This window comes from Canis lupus, chromosome 1 (assembly GCF_011100685.1).
Source record: "Canis lupus familiaris isolate Mischka breed German Shepherd chromosome 1, alternate assembly UU_Cfam_GSD_1.0, whole genome shotgun sequence".
Classification (NCBI taxonomy): domain Eukaryota; kingdom Metazoa; phylum Chordata; class Mammalia; order Carnivora; family Canidae; genus Canis; species Canis lupus.
This window is the reverse complement of record NC_049222.1, coordinates 107,328,322-107,341,838: the sequence shown is the minus strand read 5'-3', so window position 1 is coordinate 107,341,838 and position 13,517 is coordinate 107,328,322. Positions and strand designations below refer to the sequence as shown.

At 49.7% G+C, this 13,517-nt stretch overlaps 2 protein-coding genes across 6 annotated transcripts in view; both read right to left on the bottom strand.

Annotated features, from left to right (window-relative positions):
• Positions 1–13,517, bottom strand: part of IL4I1 (interleukin 4 induced 1) — a 37,151-nt gene that overhangs the window by 7,612 nt on the left and 16,022 nt on the right. The window contains exons 2-3 of one of the 2 annotated variants that reach the window (XM_038528159.1): positions 4,177–4,309; positions 2,100–2,305 (exon numbers count right to left, since the gene is read on the bottom strand). In XM_038528159.1, coding sequence (XP_038384087.1) covers positions 2,100–2,136 — 37 coding nt within the window. In that variant the 5' untranslated portion in view covers positions 2,137–2,305; positions 4,177–4,309. The remainder of the gene's footprint in view (positions 1–2,099; positions 2,306–4,176; positions 4,310–13,517) is intronic. The other variant, XM_038528158.1, reaches the window with a different exon arrangement.
• The window catches only part of NUP62 (nucleoporin 62), a 24,969-nt gene continuing 16,029 nt past the window's right edge, over positions 4,578–13,517 (bottom strand). For 3 of the 4 annotated variants that reach the window (XM_038528161.1, XM_038528163.1, XM_038528165.1), the window contains exon 2: positions 4,578–8,351. In XM_038528161.1, coding sequence (XP_038384089.1) covers positions 6,704–8,287 — 1,584 coding nt within the window. In that variant the 5' untranslated portion in view covers positions 8,288–8,351 and the 3' untranslated portion in view covers positions 4,578–6,703. Of the gene's footprint in view, positions 8,352–11,493; positions 11,517–13,517 lie in introns of those variants that run through there. The other variant, XM_038528164.1, reaches the window with a different exon arrangement.

The following is a 13,517-nucleotide window of genomic DNA, read 5'->3' as shown; positions in this document are numbered from 1 at the left end:
TTGGACTGTACTCACAGTGGCAGCAGCTACACGTGCAGGTGGCATCACCTCTCATCTACCCCTGGGCACTGTGTTGGAGGGGAACCAGGCCTGTCAAGGGAAAGGCTTGTGCCCCAGGTCTCACAGTGGGGAACCAGAGAGCTGGGGGTCCAGCTGGTCCCTGGCTGGAGACCCATCTGCTCTATTTTCTCTGGGAAACAACATGCACAAAGAAAGCGAGCAGCCAGATCATGGAAGCGGAGAAGGGTGGAGGCAGCAGAGCCATGGAACTCCTGCACTTGTCTAGGCAAGGAGTGTAGGTCCCCAGAACAGCTTGGGGAGCCCTGCTGGGACCCCTGAGCCCCCGACCACCACCCTGGTCTCTCTCACACAGTATGGCTGTTCAAAGCCCCCTGGCTCCAGGCATACCCTTGGCTCGCTTCCTAAGTCTAGAAGTGAAATGCTGACCTCGTCCAATAGAGCTCTCAAAGGGTCAGCGAGACAGAGAGGGAGAGGAACCCAAGTCATGAGGCGACCCAGGATAGGGACCCAGCAGCAGCACCTGAGAGAGTAGGGATCCTGTAGGGCAGGACCTGATCAGTCTCCTTGCTCTCCATAAAATGCCTATGGCTGCTGTTTGGTACTACCTCCCAGATTTTACTTCATTTACTCCAGCAGTGATTCTGGCAAGGTGGGCTTAGCTGTCTCCATTTTATAGGGGAGGAAACTGAGGCCTAGAAGTCACCAGCTGAAAAGTGGCAGCACCTGGGTTTGATCCCAGTAGCTTGGCTCCAGGCTCACATTCGGAAACACTTGCTCATCATCAGCAAGCTTGGGCTTGTGTGCTAGGGACGGGGCCCAGGCAGGGTCTCTCTGCCTTGTTACCGTTGACATTTGGGGCCATCTTTGTGGGGAACATCCTATGCATTGTAGGATGTTAAAGAGCTTCACTGGCTTTTACCTACTAGATGCAACACTTGCCTCTTGAGCTGTGACAACCACAAACGACTCCAGACACTGTCAATCATTCCCAGGGGAAGGGGAGGCAAAATCACCCTAAGAATCACTGAACTAGGGATGCCTGGGTGGTTCAGTGGTTGAGTGTCTGCTTTTGGCTCACGGCGTGTTCCCAGAGTCCCAGGATCGAGTCCCACATCGGGCTCCCTGCATGGAGCCTGCTTTTCCCTCTGCCTATGTCTCTGCCTCTCTCTGTGTGTCTCTCATAAATGAAAGAAAGAAAAGGAAAAGGAAAAGGAAAAGGAAAAGGAAAGGAAAAAAGAAAGAAAGAAAGAAAGAAAGAAAGAAGAAAGAAGAAAGAAAGAAAGAAAGAAAGAAAGAAAGAAAGAAGAAAGAAAGAAAGAAAGAAAGAAAGAAAGAAGAAAGAAAGAAAGAAAAAGAAAGAAAGAAAGAAAGAAAGAAAGAAAGAAAGAAAGAAAGAAAGAAAGAAAGAAAGAAAGAAAAGAAAAGAAAAGGAGGGATCCCTGGGTGGCGCAGCGGTTTAGCGCCTGCCTTTGGCACAGGGCACGATCCTGGAGACCCTGGATCGAATCCCACATCGGGCTCCGGGTGCATGGAGCCTGCTTCTCCCTCCGCCTGTGTCTCTGCCTCTCTCTCTCTCTGTGACTATCATAAATATAAATAAAAATTAAAAAAAAAGAAAAAAAGAAAAGGAAAGAAAAGAGAAAGAATCACTGAACTACACTTAGGTTGATGTTGAATGGAACTCCCACAAGTGGCCACATATGGTCCAGGACAGAGACCTGGATAAGCTGGCAGGACAAGAAATACTGGCAGCCACACAGTTGTTCAGGTTGTTCAGTTGACAGGGCTAGTGCCTTATGCATATTATTTTCTCTAAGGCGGTTCAAAGACTGTGAGTGATTGGTACTAAACTTTCTCCGGGTCTTCAAGGGGCTAGGCCCTGCCCAGGGGATGCCCAGAGCCCCAGGTGGAAGTTGGTGGTCCAGACCAGGATCGGGGAGGGGCACAGAGGGCGGAGGACAGACTTACCCAAGGCCATTGATCTAAGGCTTGACTCCTGGACAGAGCCCCCCTTCCCACAGAGCCCTCCTGCCCCTCCTTCCCATTTCCTGAACCCTTGGGCCCCATGGGGCACTCACTGCATGGCTGGTTCTGGGGGGCTCTCTCAGTGCCCATGGCCTTTCTGGTTAGCCCGGGACAGAAGTCATCATCGGGTGTGTGCGGAAACGGGGTCAATGGTGGTGGCTTTGTCCTGATTCCGTTAGACCAAAGGTGCCAGGGTCCTAGTGTGGAGTCAGAGCAGTTGGGAGGCTGTGGAGGGCAGGTCCTCCTCCCCTCTCAAAAGCTTTTTATTATGGAAATTTCAAACACATATAAAAACAGAGAAAAAAAAATAAAAAAATAAAAACAGAGAGATTAGGATGACAACCAAAGCGCATCCACTGCCTCCTAGTCCATCTTCCTTTAGTTCATTTTCTCCCACCCCCATTGCGTTATTTTACAGCAAATTCCAGACATGTTATTTGTACATAAATAGTTCAGGATGTTTCTCTGTAACAGGGGTCTGCAAACTTTTTCTGCAAATATTTGGGGCTTTTGGGCCACACAGTCTCTGTCTTTGGCTACTCAATTATGCCAAGTAGCCATAACATGTATAATGAATTGGCGTGGCTGTGTTCCAATAAAACTTTATTAACAAGAAAGTACTGTAGTTTGCCTATCAATTTCTGCTCTAAAAAAGCTTAGAATGGCATTAGGGCAGCCCCAGTGGCTCAGTGGTTTAGCACCGCCTTCAGCCTGGAGCCTGATCCTGAAGATCTGGGATCGGGTCCCATGTTGTCGGGCTCCCTGCATGGAGCCTGCTTCTCCCTCTGCTTGTGTCTCTGCCGCGCTCTCTCTCTGTGTGTCTCTCATTAATAAATAAATAAAATCTTCCAAAAAAAATAAAAATAAAAAAAGCAAAAAAACCAAATAAAAATAAAAATGGCATTAAACCAAAGTCTAATTTCCCTGATTGTCTCAAAAAAAAAACTTAAAGTATGCTCCACACACAGTGTGGAGCCCAAAACAGGGCTTGAACTCATGACCCTGAGATCAAGACCTGAGCTGAGACCAAGAGTTGGACACTACCTGACTGAGATACCAGGTACCCCTCAAAAAATTTCTAAGTTAATTTGAATCAAAATTAAAACAGGAGCCTGCTTTTTCATTTGAATGATACTGAGGGCCTTTGGCAGAGTGTTACTTTCAGGTCATTGGATTTGGGGTCTGTGCCTGAGCCTGGCAGAGCAGCACACTGGGTCTGGTTTCTGCCACAGGGAAATCCATGGAGGTCATGGGGTTGATCAGGATGGTGTCTGGACGTGAGGTGTGCATGCACCTAGGTGAGTCACTGATGTTTGAAGTGATTAGTGCCACCGTGTGAGGGCTGTGGGACAGGTGCAGGGGCAGTGTGGGACAGATAAGCCTAGCGGGAGGTTGGCGAGTGTCCAGAAGCCGATGTGGCTTGAGGCTGAGGGATTTTGTTTCTGGGAAGTTCTGCAGAAAGCCCTTGCTCTTAGTCTGAGGGCAGACTTTTCAAGAATTCAACTAATTTCAAGGTTGAAAACTTGGCAGCAGTGGTGTGCTGGGCTGGCTCATACCAGTGCACAATAACTGATTTTTAAGACCTTTGGTTTTGTTTTGCACCCATCCTTTTAAAAAGCTTTATTTATGATTAATCTTACTAAAAACACATTTATATACTCAAACTCATCACTTCCCAATCACTTGATTACATTTTACTATTATATATACTCTTGAGGCAAATTAATTGTATCTATGTAATATGTGTCTATTTCCTAAATTCGTATTCAGTGACTTCACGTTTAGTGACTTCACATTGTTGGCTTGAAATCAGCCACAGTGGGAGTCGTTACACTATGGGCATACATCAGCATTTGCTGGAGACTGACCATTAAACATTTACCAGCACACCACTTCTTGGGAATCATTGGTTTCAACCTCCCCTAGATCAAGGGTGCTATGGCTCTGGAAATCTGTTTGAAACACGTGATCCTTATGATCCCAGGCTTTGCCTGACAGGCAGAGGCATAACCCTGGGAAGCGACTGGGCCACAGAAAGTCATTTGAGGGTTTCCTTGAGATAGAAAAGCCATACATCTAGTTGCCACTCTTATCCTTGAACTGGAAGAAGAAATGCAGTTAACAGCTTACTGAGAGATTCGCCTTTAAAAGCCTCTGATTCCAAATTTAGTCACATTTGCTGTCTTCATACTACTTAATGAACAGGAACTTAAGTAAAGGCCGTTTGTCAGGACTGGCAAAGAAGCGCATCTGTGTTTTCTTCCTGGAAAGGGAAACTGCAGTTACAATGAAGTCATCATCTGCAGGGTGGCACTCAGTCAGCTGCTGGTCCTGTGGGAATCCAGGGGATCCCCTCCCTGCCGCCCTCAGGAAGCCCGGTGGGGCCATTTTCCCCCATGGTGCCAGAGCACTGTGGCCATTGTCCTGATTTATCATTGTTTTCCAAAGTGGGGTGCCCATGGTCCCCTGGGGCATGGGAACAAGTGAACTCAATGTTTTCTTTAAAAACAAAAGAATCTATGCAAAAGCAATTAAGCTTTATTCATGTTTAATATGCAAAACGGGTCAAATATATACATTGGAAATGCAAGCTCAAGAAAAATTCTTTTATCAGGATGGCATGGCCCCTGCCAACAACCTCTGTCAGGCAGGAAGCACTTCTTTTTGTGACTCCAATGCCAGGTCAGGATCTGGCATACAGAAAGTGCTCCAAAACTGGATGCTGCATGAATCAATGTGGATAAAATACAAACAACTTTCTACTTTCTAAGGGGCCTTGAGGCTGCCCCATTTCTCTTTCCTGCAGGGAGAGGATGTGGGTCATGCAGTTTAGTCAAGGCTCAGATTCCGCTCAGGGGGCAGAGCTTTCAGAGAGAATCAAGTGGGTCAGTCTGTTGGCTTCTGCTTGGATAGGATACTTATTCTTGGAAGCTGAAGATGGTCCAAGGAAATGACTTGATTGTGACTGGGAAACTAGACTATACATCTCCGGGAATAAGCTTTGGGCATTCCTTGGCAAAAACATGGCTTAGTGAGGCAGAGGCTGAAGGTGCAGACTCTCCACCCTGCAGTGGGATCCAAGCACTTGGCATCATTCTTGCCCATGGAACTAGGGACAGAGACAGAATGCTGGGCCAATATCTGGAAACCAACCCATACAAATACACATCCCAGCTTCATTTATTCTCCACCATTGAAGCACGACCAGCACCCTCCAGCTAGCCCCAGTGGGCAGAGAGGGATGGTACTTGTGATCCCTGAGCAAGGCCTTAGGGATGACGGCAGGGAATTCAACATTTATGTGTATCTAAGATGGAACCCAGACCATCACCAGCACACGTTCCCTCATGTGTGTTCCTTCTGCCCTCAGCACCAGAGGAACCCATGACTTGCATCTCTGTGTGTATGTGTGCCTCAATGATGTATTGTCTAGTTCTGGTGGTTTCTGAGTCCCAAACAGCTCAGACTGCACAACTGATATAGTCTTCTGGAACCTGCTCTTTTCCCCCAGCTTTCTAAGTGATCCACATTATTGGCATCTTTTTCCTTCCACAATACATTTTATTTAGGAAAGCAACATAGAGTCATAGACAGTGCAGCAAAGTATAAAGACAAATACAAAAAGATATTTGGGCAACAACTGGTTGTCTTCTGGACATCACCATGGATCTCACTGTAACAAGTTAGGTTTGCTTCAGCATCAACAAGTTCTGAACCAAGTCTGTGGCCATCTCTGGTCCCTGTGGCCATTTCAGCAGGCATTTTGGGGCTGAACATTTGATGCCATGTTTCACCTCCGTTGTTCATTCATTCAAATTTGAAAATGTGAGAGGGACTGTAGTGAAGACACAAAAGGGAACAAGAAACAGTCCCGGCCCATGGGGGCTCATACTCTAAAGGGGAAGCAGAGAAGTAAACAGTCTACACAAGACAGTGTGGCAAGTGCTACCAAAGATGCACGCTCTGTGTGGTATAGGGGCCACAGGATAGCCACCTGACCCAGCTTTGGGGTGGCTGAGAGGGCTTCTGGAGAGATAAGGCCTAAGATAAAGAGACCTGGAGGATGGGGTGTCATGTCAGCCAGACAAGACCTGCTAGTGCAAGTCTGACCCTTGTCTTAACACTGCACTCATGTCCTTCCTCTGAAATTCTACATCTCCTGGTCAGTCCTATTCACTATTCCCTTCTTTGTACAGGTGGTGAGTTTCCACAGGTACACACCTCACACCAAGATGCTGCCTTGTCGAGGACAGAGACTCTTTTCCCTGTACCTAAGACTATGTGTGGGACATAGTGGACCCTAAGCAGATCCTAGCTGGGAGACAGATGGTTTTGGATGAACTTCTCCAGCACTTCTCTAGCACTTGGCTGGAGCAAGAAGGATGGGGTAGGTGGTGGTTATAGTGAAAACGGGTCAGGGATACACAAAAGATACACAAAGAAACCACATCCACCAGGCCGTCTGGACCAGAGCACTGGAATATTTTCATTTTCATTACTGCAAAGTCAAACCACAGAAGTGTTCTCAACGGCACAGCCATTTGGAAGAAAGGAACAAACAAGTATTCATTGCAACCAAAAACTAGACAATAATTTGCGCATCACCCACTGCCCCCAACACCCTCAGAACCCACAGGCCCTGAAGCTGGCTGGCGCCTCAGTCGAATGTGATCCGGAAGCTGCGCTCCTGCTCCTTGCGACGCCCCTCACACACCTTGGTCACCTCCTCCACCTTCCTCTGCAACAGGGCCGAGTTCTGGTCGATCCACTGCAGCGAGTCCATGTGCGCATTGAGGATCTTGCAGATCTGCTGCAGTGGGTCGCTGGTGTCGGCAGGGCCTCCAGATGTGTTCAAGTGCTCGATGATGTCCTTGAGGTCTTGGGCCATGCGCTTTAGCTGTGCATCGATATTCTCTGCCAGCTTGTAGGTTTTCTCACGCTCCTCATCGGCATGCTGCAGGTAGACAGTGCCACTCTGCTCCTTGACCGACTCCTCCAGTGGGCTCAGCAGGTCTTCCAACTCCTTCTGCTGAGACAGGATGAAGTCGAGCTCTTGGTCCAGCCTCTTCTGGTCCAGCTTCACTTTCTCCACCTCACGGTGGAGGGTAGTGATCTTCTCCCCATTCTCAATCAGTGTGCGGTCCCAGGCATTGACCTGTGTGGCCTGCTGCAGGAAGTGCCGTTCCTGGTCCTCCAGCTCCAGACTCCACTTGTTGATCAGACTCTCCAGCTGGGCGTAGGTCATCACAGGGCTGGTAGATGCCCCAGTGGCTGCACCAGGGCCAGGTGGTGCGGCCACAGCAGCCGGTGCATTGCTGGTGATCCCGGCCGGTGCAAGGGGCTTCAGATTCAAGGCAAAGCCAGTGGTGGTAGTGGTGGCTGCAGTGGTGGCTGCAGTGGTGGTGGTGGCCGTGGTGGTGGATGTTGTTGTGGAGGCCGTAGAAGCTGCTCCAGTGGCCTTTAAGCTGAAGCCCAGTGTTCCAGCTCCAGGAGTTCCAGCCGTGGTTGATGGGGTACAAAGAGAAAGCCCAGTGGTGGTCGATGAGGTTGGAGCAGTTGCTAGAGAGGCAAACAGTGTGGGCCCAGCACTGGTAGTGGCAGCAGTGGGTGCAGGAGCAGCTGGCTGTGTGGCTCCCGCTCCAGTGGCTGCTGGAGTGGCAGGAGTGAAGAGCAATCCAGCAAGTGCCGTGGGCTGGGTTGAAGTCCCCATTGAGCCAATATTAAAACCTGAGGTCCCGGTCTGGGACGTGCTCCCCGCTGTGAATGAGAATCCCCCTGGTGTGGTGGAAGGAGCAGCAGAGGTGGTGGCAGAGCCAAACATGAAGCCGGTGGGTGCTGTGCTCTGGCTGGAGGTGACAGTGCTCGAGATGGCATTGGTGAGGGTGCTGCTGCTGAGCCCAAAGCCGCCAGGGTGTGCTGTAGCTGGGGTGGCAGCCACGCTGCCCAAGTTTAGCTTTGGTGTGCTGATGCCTAAGGAGAATCCAGTTCCTCCTGTGGCAGGAGTTGTGGTTCCAAAACTGAATCCTGGGGTTTGTGTTGCTGGAGCCTGGGTTGTGAGGGAGAAGAGGCCAGTAGAAGGAGTACTTGCAGCTGGCTGGGAGGGAGTCCCAAAATTAAACCCACCAGTGCCAGATGTAGAGAAAGAAAACCCAGTAGCAGGAGTGGTTGTCGCCGTCTTTGCAGTGCCAAATGTGAACCCACCTGTGGGGGCCCCAGTGCCTCCAAAATTAAACCCACTCATGGCTCCAGATTCTGGTGGCGGCAGCTACTCTGGCTCCCAAAGCAAATCCGTCGGTGTCTGAAACCTTGGGAAGATTTTTAAAGCAGAGTAAGTCACATGATCAGATGGCAGTTTTGGAAAGGCAACCTCAATGCAAGATGGAACAGTCTGTAGGGTGGCGGGACTGGATAATTAGAATATGTGGCCACCATCTCACTCCCTGTCATAACCTAGCCAGGCCCTGCTAAAACTAGAAAAGAAAGATCTGGAAGCATAAGCTCATGCATGGGAGTCATGTGCTAGGAGCCAGATGTGCTTGGGACATGCACGGCCATGCTCAGCACAAGGAGTAATCTGTTGCCCTAGAGGAGAAGGCCAAAGGGCAGGCACCTGAACTGACCTCAGCCCTGAGGAGGAGCTCAGATTCAAGACACTTCAGGCAAGTGGGACTAGAAGCACACAAAATAACACCTTTAGGAACTGCTCCCCAAGTTTCCCTGCTAAATGCAAGTGGGAGGTGGTGGGTGGTGGACTGATCTGGTTGAGTGCCACCCCGAGTACCTTTCTGGAACTCACAGAGAAGCCCCAGAAAGCTGAGCTGTATGGTAGGACATGAGGCACTGCCCTGGTTTAGGAGGACAGAGGGCAGGGCCTGCCCTCTTCCTAGCTCAGGGATGGGACATGGGTCCCAGGACTGCTAACTTGGACCAGGGTCTCAAGAAGAGGTGGCCTCCTTCACCTGGAGGTGTAGGGCACAGATAATGTGCATATCAGGCACCCCTTCATCTTTCCAGCCATCTGCAGCTAAGCTGCCACTAGAGAGAGTGACAGAGTGGGGAGGAAGGAGAGGGAAAGTGATCACGTGCCCAGAGGATCCACACATGCTCACAGGGCCCTGAGCTGGTGCTGGTGAGGGAAGAGAACGGACCCCAGGAGGGCCTATGAACATTCAGCTGTACATAAGTTCTCAGAAACCTAGGGCTTGTGGCTGACCTCAAATTTAACATGAATTCACAGTCAGCTGCCACTGCTCAGTGGGAGGTCCCTAGATTCCATGACGAGAAGTGTAGATTCTAATGTAGATACTGGGGTGATTTCCAGGCAGCTTGCTGTGCTCAGCACCCTGTTATATAAATTCTCTTTACCCAGACCCTCAGCCAACTTCATAACTGTGCTACAAGGAGGCTGGGATGATGGTCCCCATGTGCAGATGGGGAAAAGAGAGGCTCAAACGGAAGGAACTTCTACTCCATCAAACCAGTCCATTTGATCACAGGGCAAACAGCCCTGCTTTGGGGCATGGCTGCCATTGTGTACCCCAGACTCCAACACTCCAAAGAGCTTATCTTCCCTTTATCTAAAACAGGTCAAGGGGCAGCCCGGGTGGCTCAGCGGTTTAGCGCTGCCTTCAGCCCGGGTGTGATCCTGGGGACCTGGGATCGAGTCCTACGTTGGGCTCCCTGCATGGAGCCTGCTTCTCCCTTTGCCTCTGTCTGTGCCTCTCTCTGTGTTTCTCATGAATAAATAAATAAAAACCTTAAAAACAGGTCAGGTAATTCCGCAGCAAGATAGCTCTTGTTCTCAGGCATGAAGTTGGTTCTCCATATGTAAAGAAGAGACCCAGGTTTGGATTCTGCTTCTGCTACGAGCTGTGGGTCCTGGTGTACTTTATTCCTGGAGCCTCTCTATATCTCAGTTTCCCCAACTCTAATGAGAAGGGTGATCCTCTCTCACAGTGAAGGATAAACAAGGTCATTACCGAGAAGCCAAGTGCCTGGCCCAGAGAAGGCAACCACAAGTTGTTTCCTCTTCCCTCTCTCTCTTCAGGACCAGTTTTATTTCTTCAAGTGTCCTCAGGGATCCTGTCACAGCCTGGGCTAGAGGAAACCTGCTGTGGCTGCCCCTCTCCAATTTCCACTGCACCCTCTACCTTCCTGCCAGACCCTAACATTTCCTTCTCCTCTTCCACACAGACACATGCTTCTAGGGAGAGGATCTCAGCACCACCCACACTGCCACTGGGGCCACCCGTGCTTGGGACATGGTCTAAGTCAGAAGATCCCCCACTGGCTGCCCAGGAGCCCCTCCAGGGGTGTTCAGAATATATACACTGCTGCCAGACCAATGGGGTAGTTTTATGGGCGGCAAGGCCCTGGCCATGGCATTTTTATAAAGCTCTACTGGGGGCTCCTGGAAAAGGTCCCTTAACTCCCACCACAGCAATGTCTGAGGCCTCAGTGCCACTGGCGCCGCATATTGCCGTGCACTAGACTCCTTCTTGCGTGAGCGCACACATCTCCTCACTCAAGAGCCACGTCAAGTCTGCCGTTACTGGCAGCCCAAAGCATCTGAATAGCTACACCTACGTGTCTCAGTTCTCAAGACCTCAGCCCAAGAGAGCTTCTATTAATAAGTTGTGGCTAAATTTTTCCACAAGAGCATTTATAAAAAGTTCTCTGCAACTATTAAAAAACTAAAAGAAAAACAATCTTCTGTGGGGGCTTTTCTGGTTTAATCATTCACCATTTATTAAGTGTGCCTCATTGGTTTCCCATACTACAGGTGCTAGGGATCTACTAACAGTGGCACATACATATTGATTTAACCCTGTGCTATGTGCTTTAGATGTATTATTACTCATTTACTCCTGAAAGCAGGTCCATTGGGGATCCCTGGGTGGCTCAGTGGTTTAGCACCTGCCTTCGGCCCAGGGCATGATCCTGGAGTCCCAGGATCGAATCCCTCATTGGGCTCCCTGCATGGAGCCTGCTTCTCCCTCTGCCTGTGTCTCTGCCTGTGTCTCTCATGAATAAATACAATCTTAAAAAAAAAAAAAAAAAAAATTAAAGCAAGTCCATTTCACAAACCAGGAGAGTGAGGTCCACAGAAGTTACCTAAGCCATGGCCTTGCCTTTGTCCTTGAGGTAGCCAGAGAAACGGCAAACGTGAACTTCAGTACCAGGGTTCCAGGCAAGCAGGGATGGGGGGAGTGGCAGTCGCATAAGGGAGCATTTTCCTGAGTGTGGAAGGATGTGATGTCAGCCAGGGTTGGTCAGGTGGGTTAGAGGAAGGGCCAGAGAGAGGCTGAGATAGCAGGTCTCTGGGGTGCTAAGTGACTTGGTGTGGCTGGAGGGAGTGTTTGTGTATGAAGTAAAGGGCTGACTCAGAAGGCCTGGATTGTCCAAACCCTGCACATTCCAAAGAAAAGACTGGTCCTTTTCAGTTACCTGTGAGATAACCTCCAAGCCCTGCCAGCTTGACCTCTGCAGGGCCAGAGAATAACGACAGTCACATACACAGACACTCCATGCCCATGGAACCGACCCCCAGGGTCAGGTGAGCTTCCCTGGAGGGCAATACTCCACATGTGCTGTCACAAAGTGTTGCTGGGAGAATTAAGTGCTGTCACTATGACTCCACCTGGAGAGAGAACTGGAAGCTCACATCTTGTCTCTCCCAGATTCTGCCCTGTGCACCTTTTACCTTTACTGATTCTAATCTCTCTCCTTTTGCTGTAACCATGAATCTAACAGCTTTGCTGAGTTATGTTGAGTCTTTCTAGCTCATCACTGAACTTAAGGGTGGTCTCGGAGACCCCTGTGCATAATGTGTGTGTAGTGCTGTGCAATGTGATGGGAGCTGTTGGTCGGGAAAGGGCATGCTGATGGCTCAGACTTCATTTTGAGTGAGCCACGGAGGGACGTTACGGATGGCCACATATCTGTGTGGGGAATGGGCTGGAGGGGGAGAAGCTGGAGGTCAGGTGGCTGGGAGGAGGCCAGGGGTGATGGTTTAGGCCAAGAGCTAGTCAGGACCCTGGGGACAGAGAAAAGAGAACCCAGGCCGGGGAAATGAGTGTAAGTCTGCACAAAACGAAATGTAGTAGTTATGGTTCTGCAGGGGCTGGCTGTCTCAATGAATAAAGCCGTCAATCAAGACCAGGACTCTGGGAGTTTCTCAAGAATGTGTCTGAACAGATACATACTATTCTGAACTCTGATACATACTTTTCCATTTTTACCAAAGGGGTAAGCTTTCCTACAAGAGCAGCAGACAGTGCTTGGGTCAGGTGCTTAGGGCAGATGTGGCATCTGTAGCTCCCATGGGCCTGGAGTGAGGAGAGACTGCCTCCAAGTCACCGAGGTACTCATTGAGTTGCCTGACCTGCATCTGTTGTTTTTCACACCACATCTGCCTGCCTTCACAGCCCAGGGAAGTTACAGGTTCTGACCTATACTCATCCTGTCCCCTGGCTTTGAGGACTATGGTTCCCTGTCATCATCTCCAACTTCACACAGGACCATTCACCTGACCTCTACAGTTCCTTGCTGCTCCAAATCCCAACTTTACAGGGGCAGCCCCGGTGGCTCAGAGGTTTAGCACCGCCTGCAGCTTAGGGCGTGATCCCGGAGACCCTGGATTGAGTCCCATGTCAGGCTCCCTGCATGGAGCCTGCTTCTCCCTCTGCCTGTGTCTCAATGAATAAATAAATCTAAAAACAAAAACAAAAACAAAAACAAAAACAAAAAACCAACTTCACAAACTTCACAGTGATGGAAGACAGAGACAAAGCAAATTCTGTAGTGCAACATCCACTCAACACACACATCTGAGCACCTGCTATGCACTGTTCAAGGCCCTGGGAATATGGCTGTGACAGAGAAAGCAAGGCCCTGCTCTTACAGAGCTTCACTTCCAGCAGAGCAGTCAGGCAGGCAGGAAAACCACAAACTTCACAAAGGAATTACACAGCATGCTAGAATAGGCTAAGCATTATGGAGGAAGAGAAAGTAGGACAGGGAAAGGGGAGCAGGGTGGTGGCATGCAGGTAAAAGGGCTGAATGACTCATACTGAACAAAGTTCTGGGGGTCCCTGAGGGCCAGGACGACAGGAGGACAGTGTGATTAAGGGGCAGGAGCCACTGCTCCTGAGCCTGGGGACTCTCTCCCTCCTTACCTCTCCCACTCCGTTTGCTATACCTGGAACAGGGGTGTTTGGGAATGAATATGGGGGGACCTCAGCCTTGGACCAAGGGGAATGAAAGGATTAAGAAGGCAATGGGGGTTGGGGGGGGGAAGCAGGTATGTCTGTGTGACAGAATAATGGCCTCCATACATGTCTACTCTCTAATCCCAGAATCTACGAATAGTAGACCTCACAGGACTCAAAGGGACTTTGCAAACTGTGATTAAATTAAGGATTCTGAGATGGGGAGATTATCCTGGTGGGCTGCATGGACCCTAAATATAA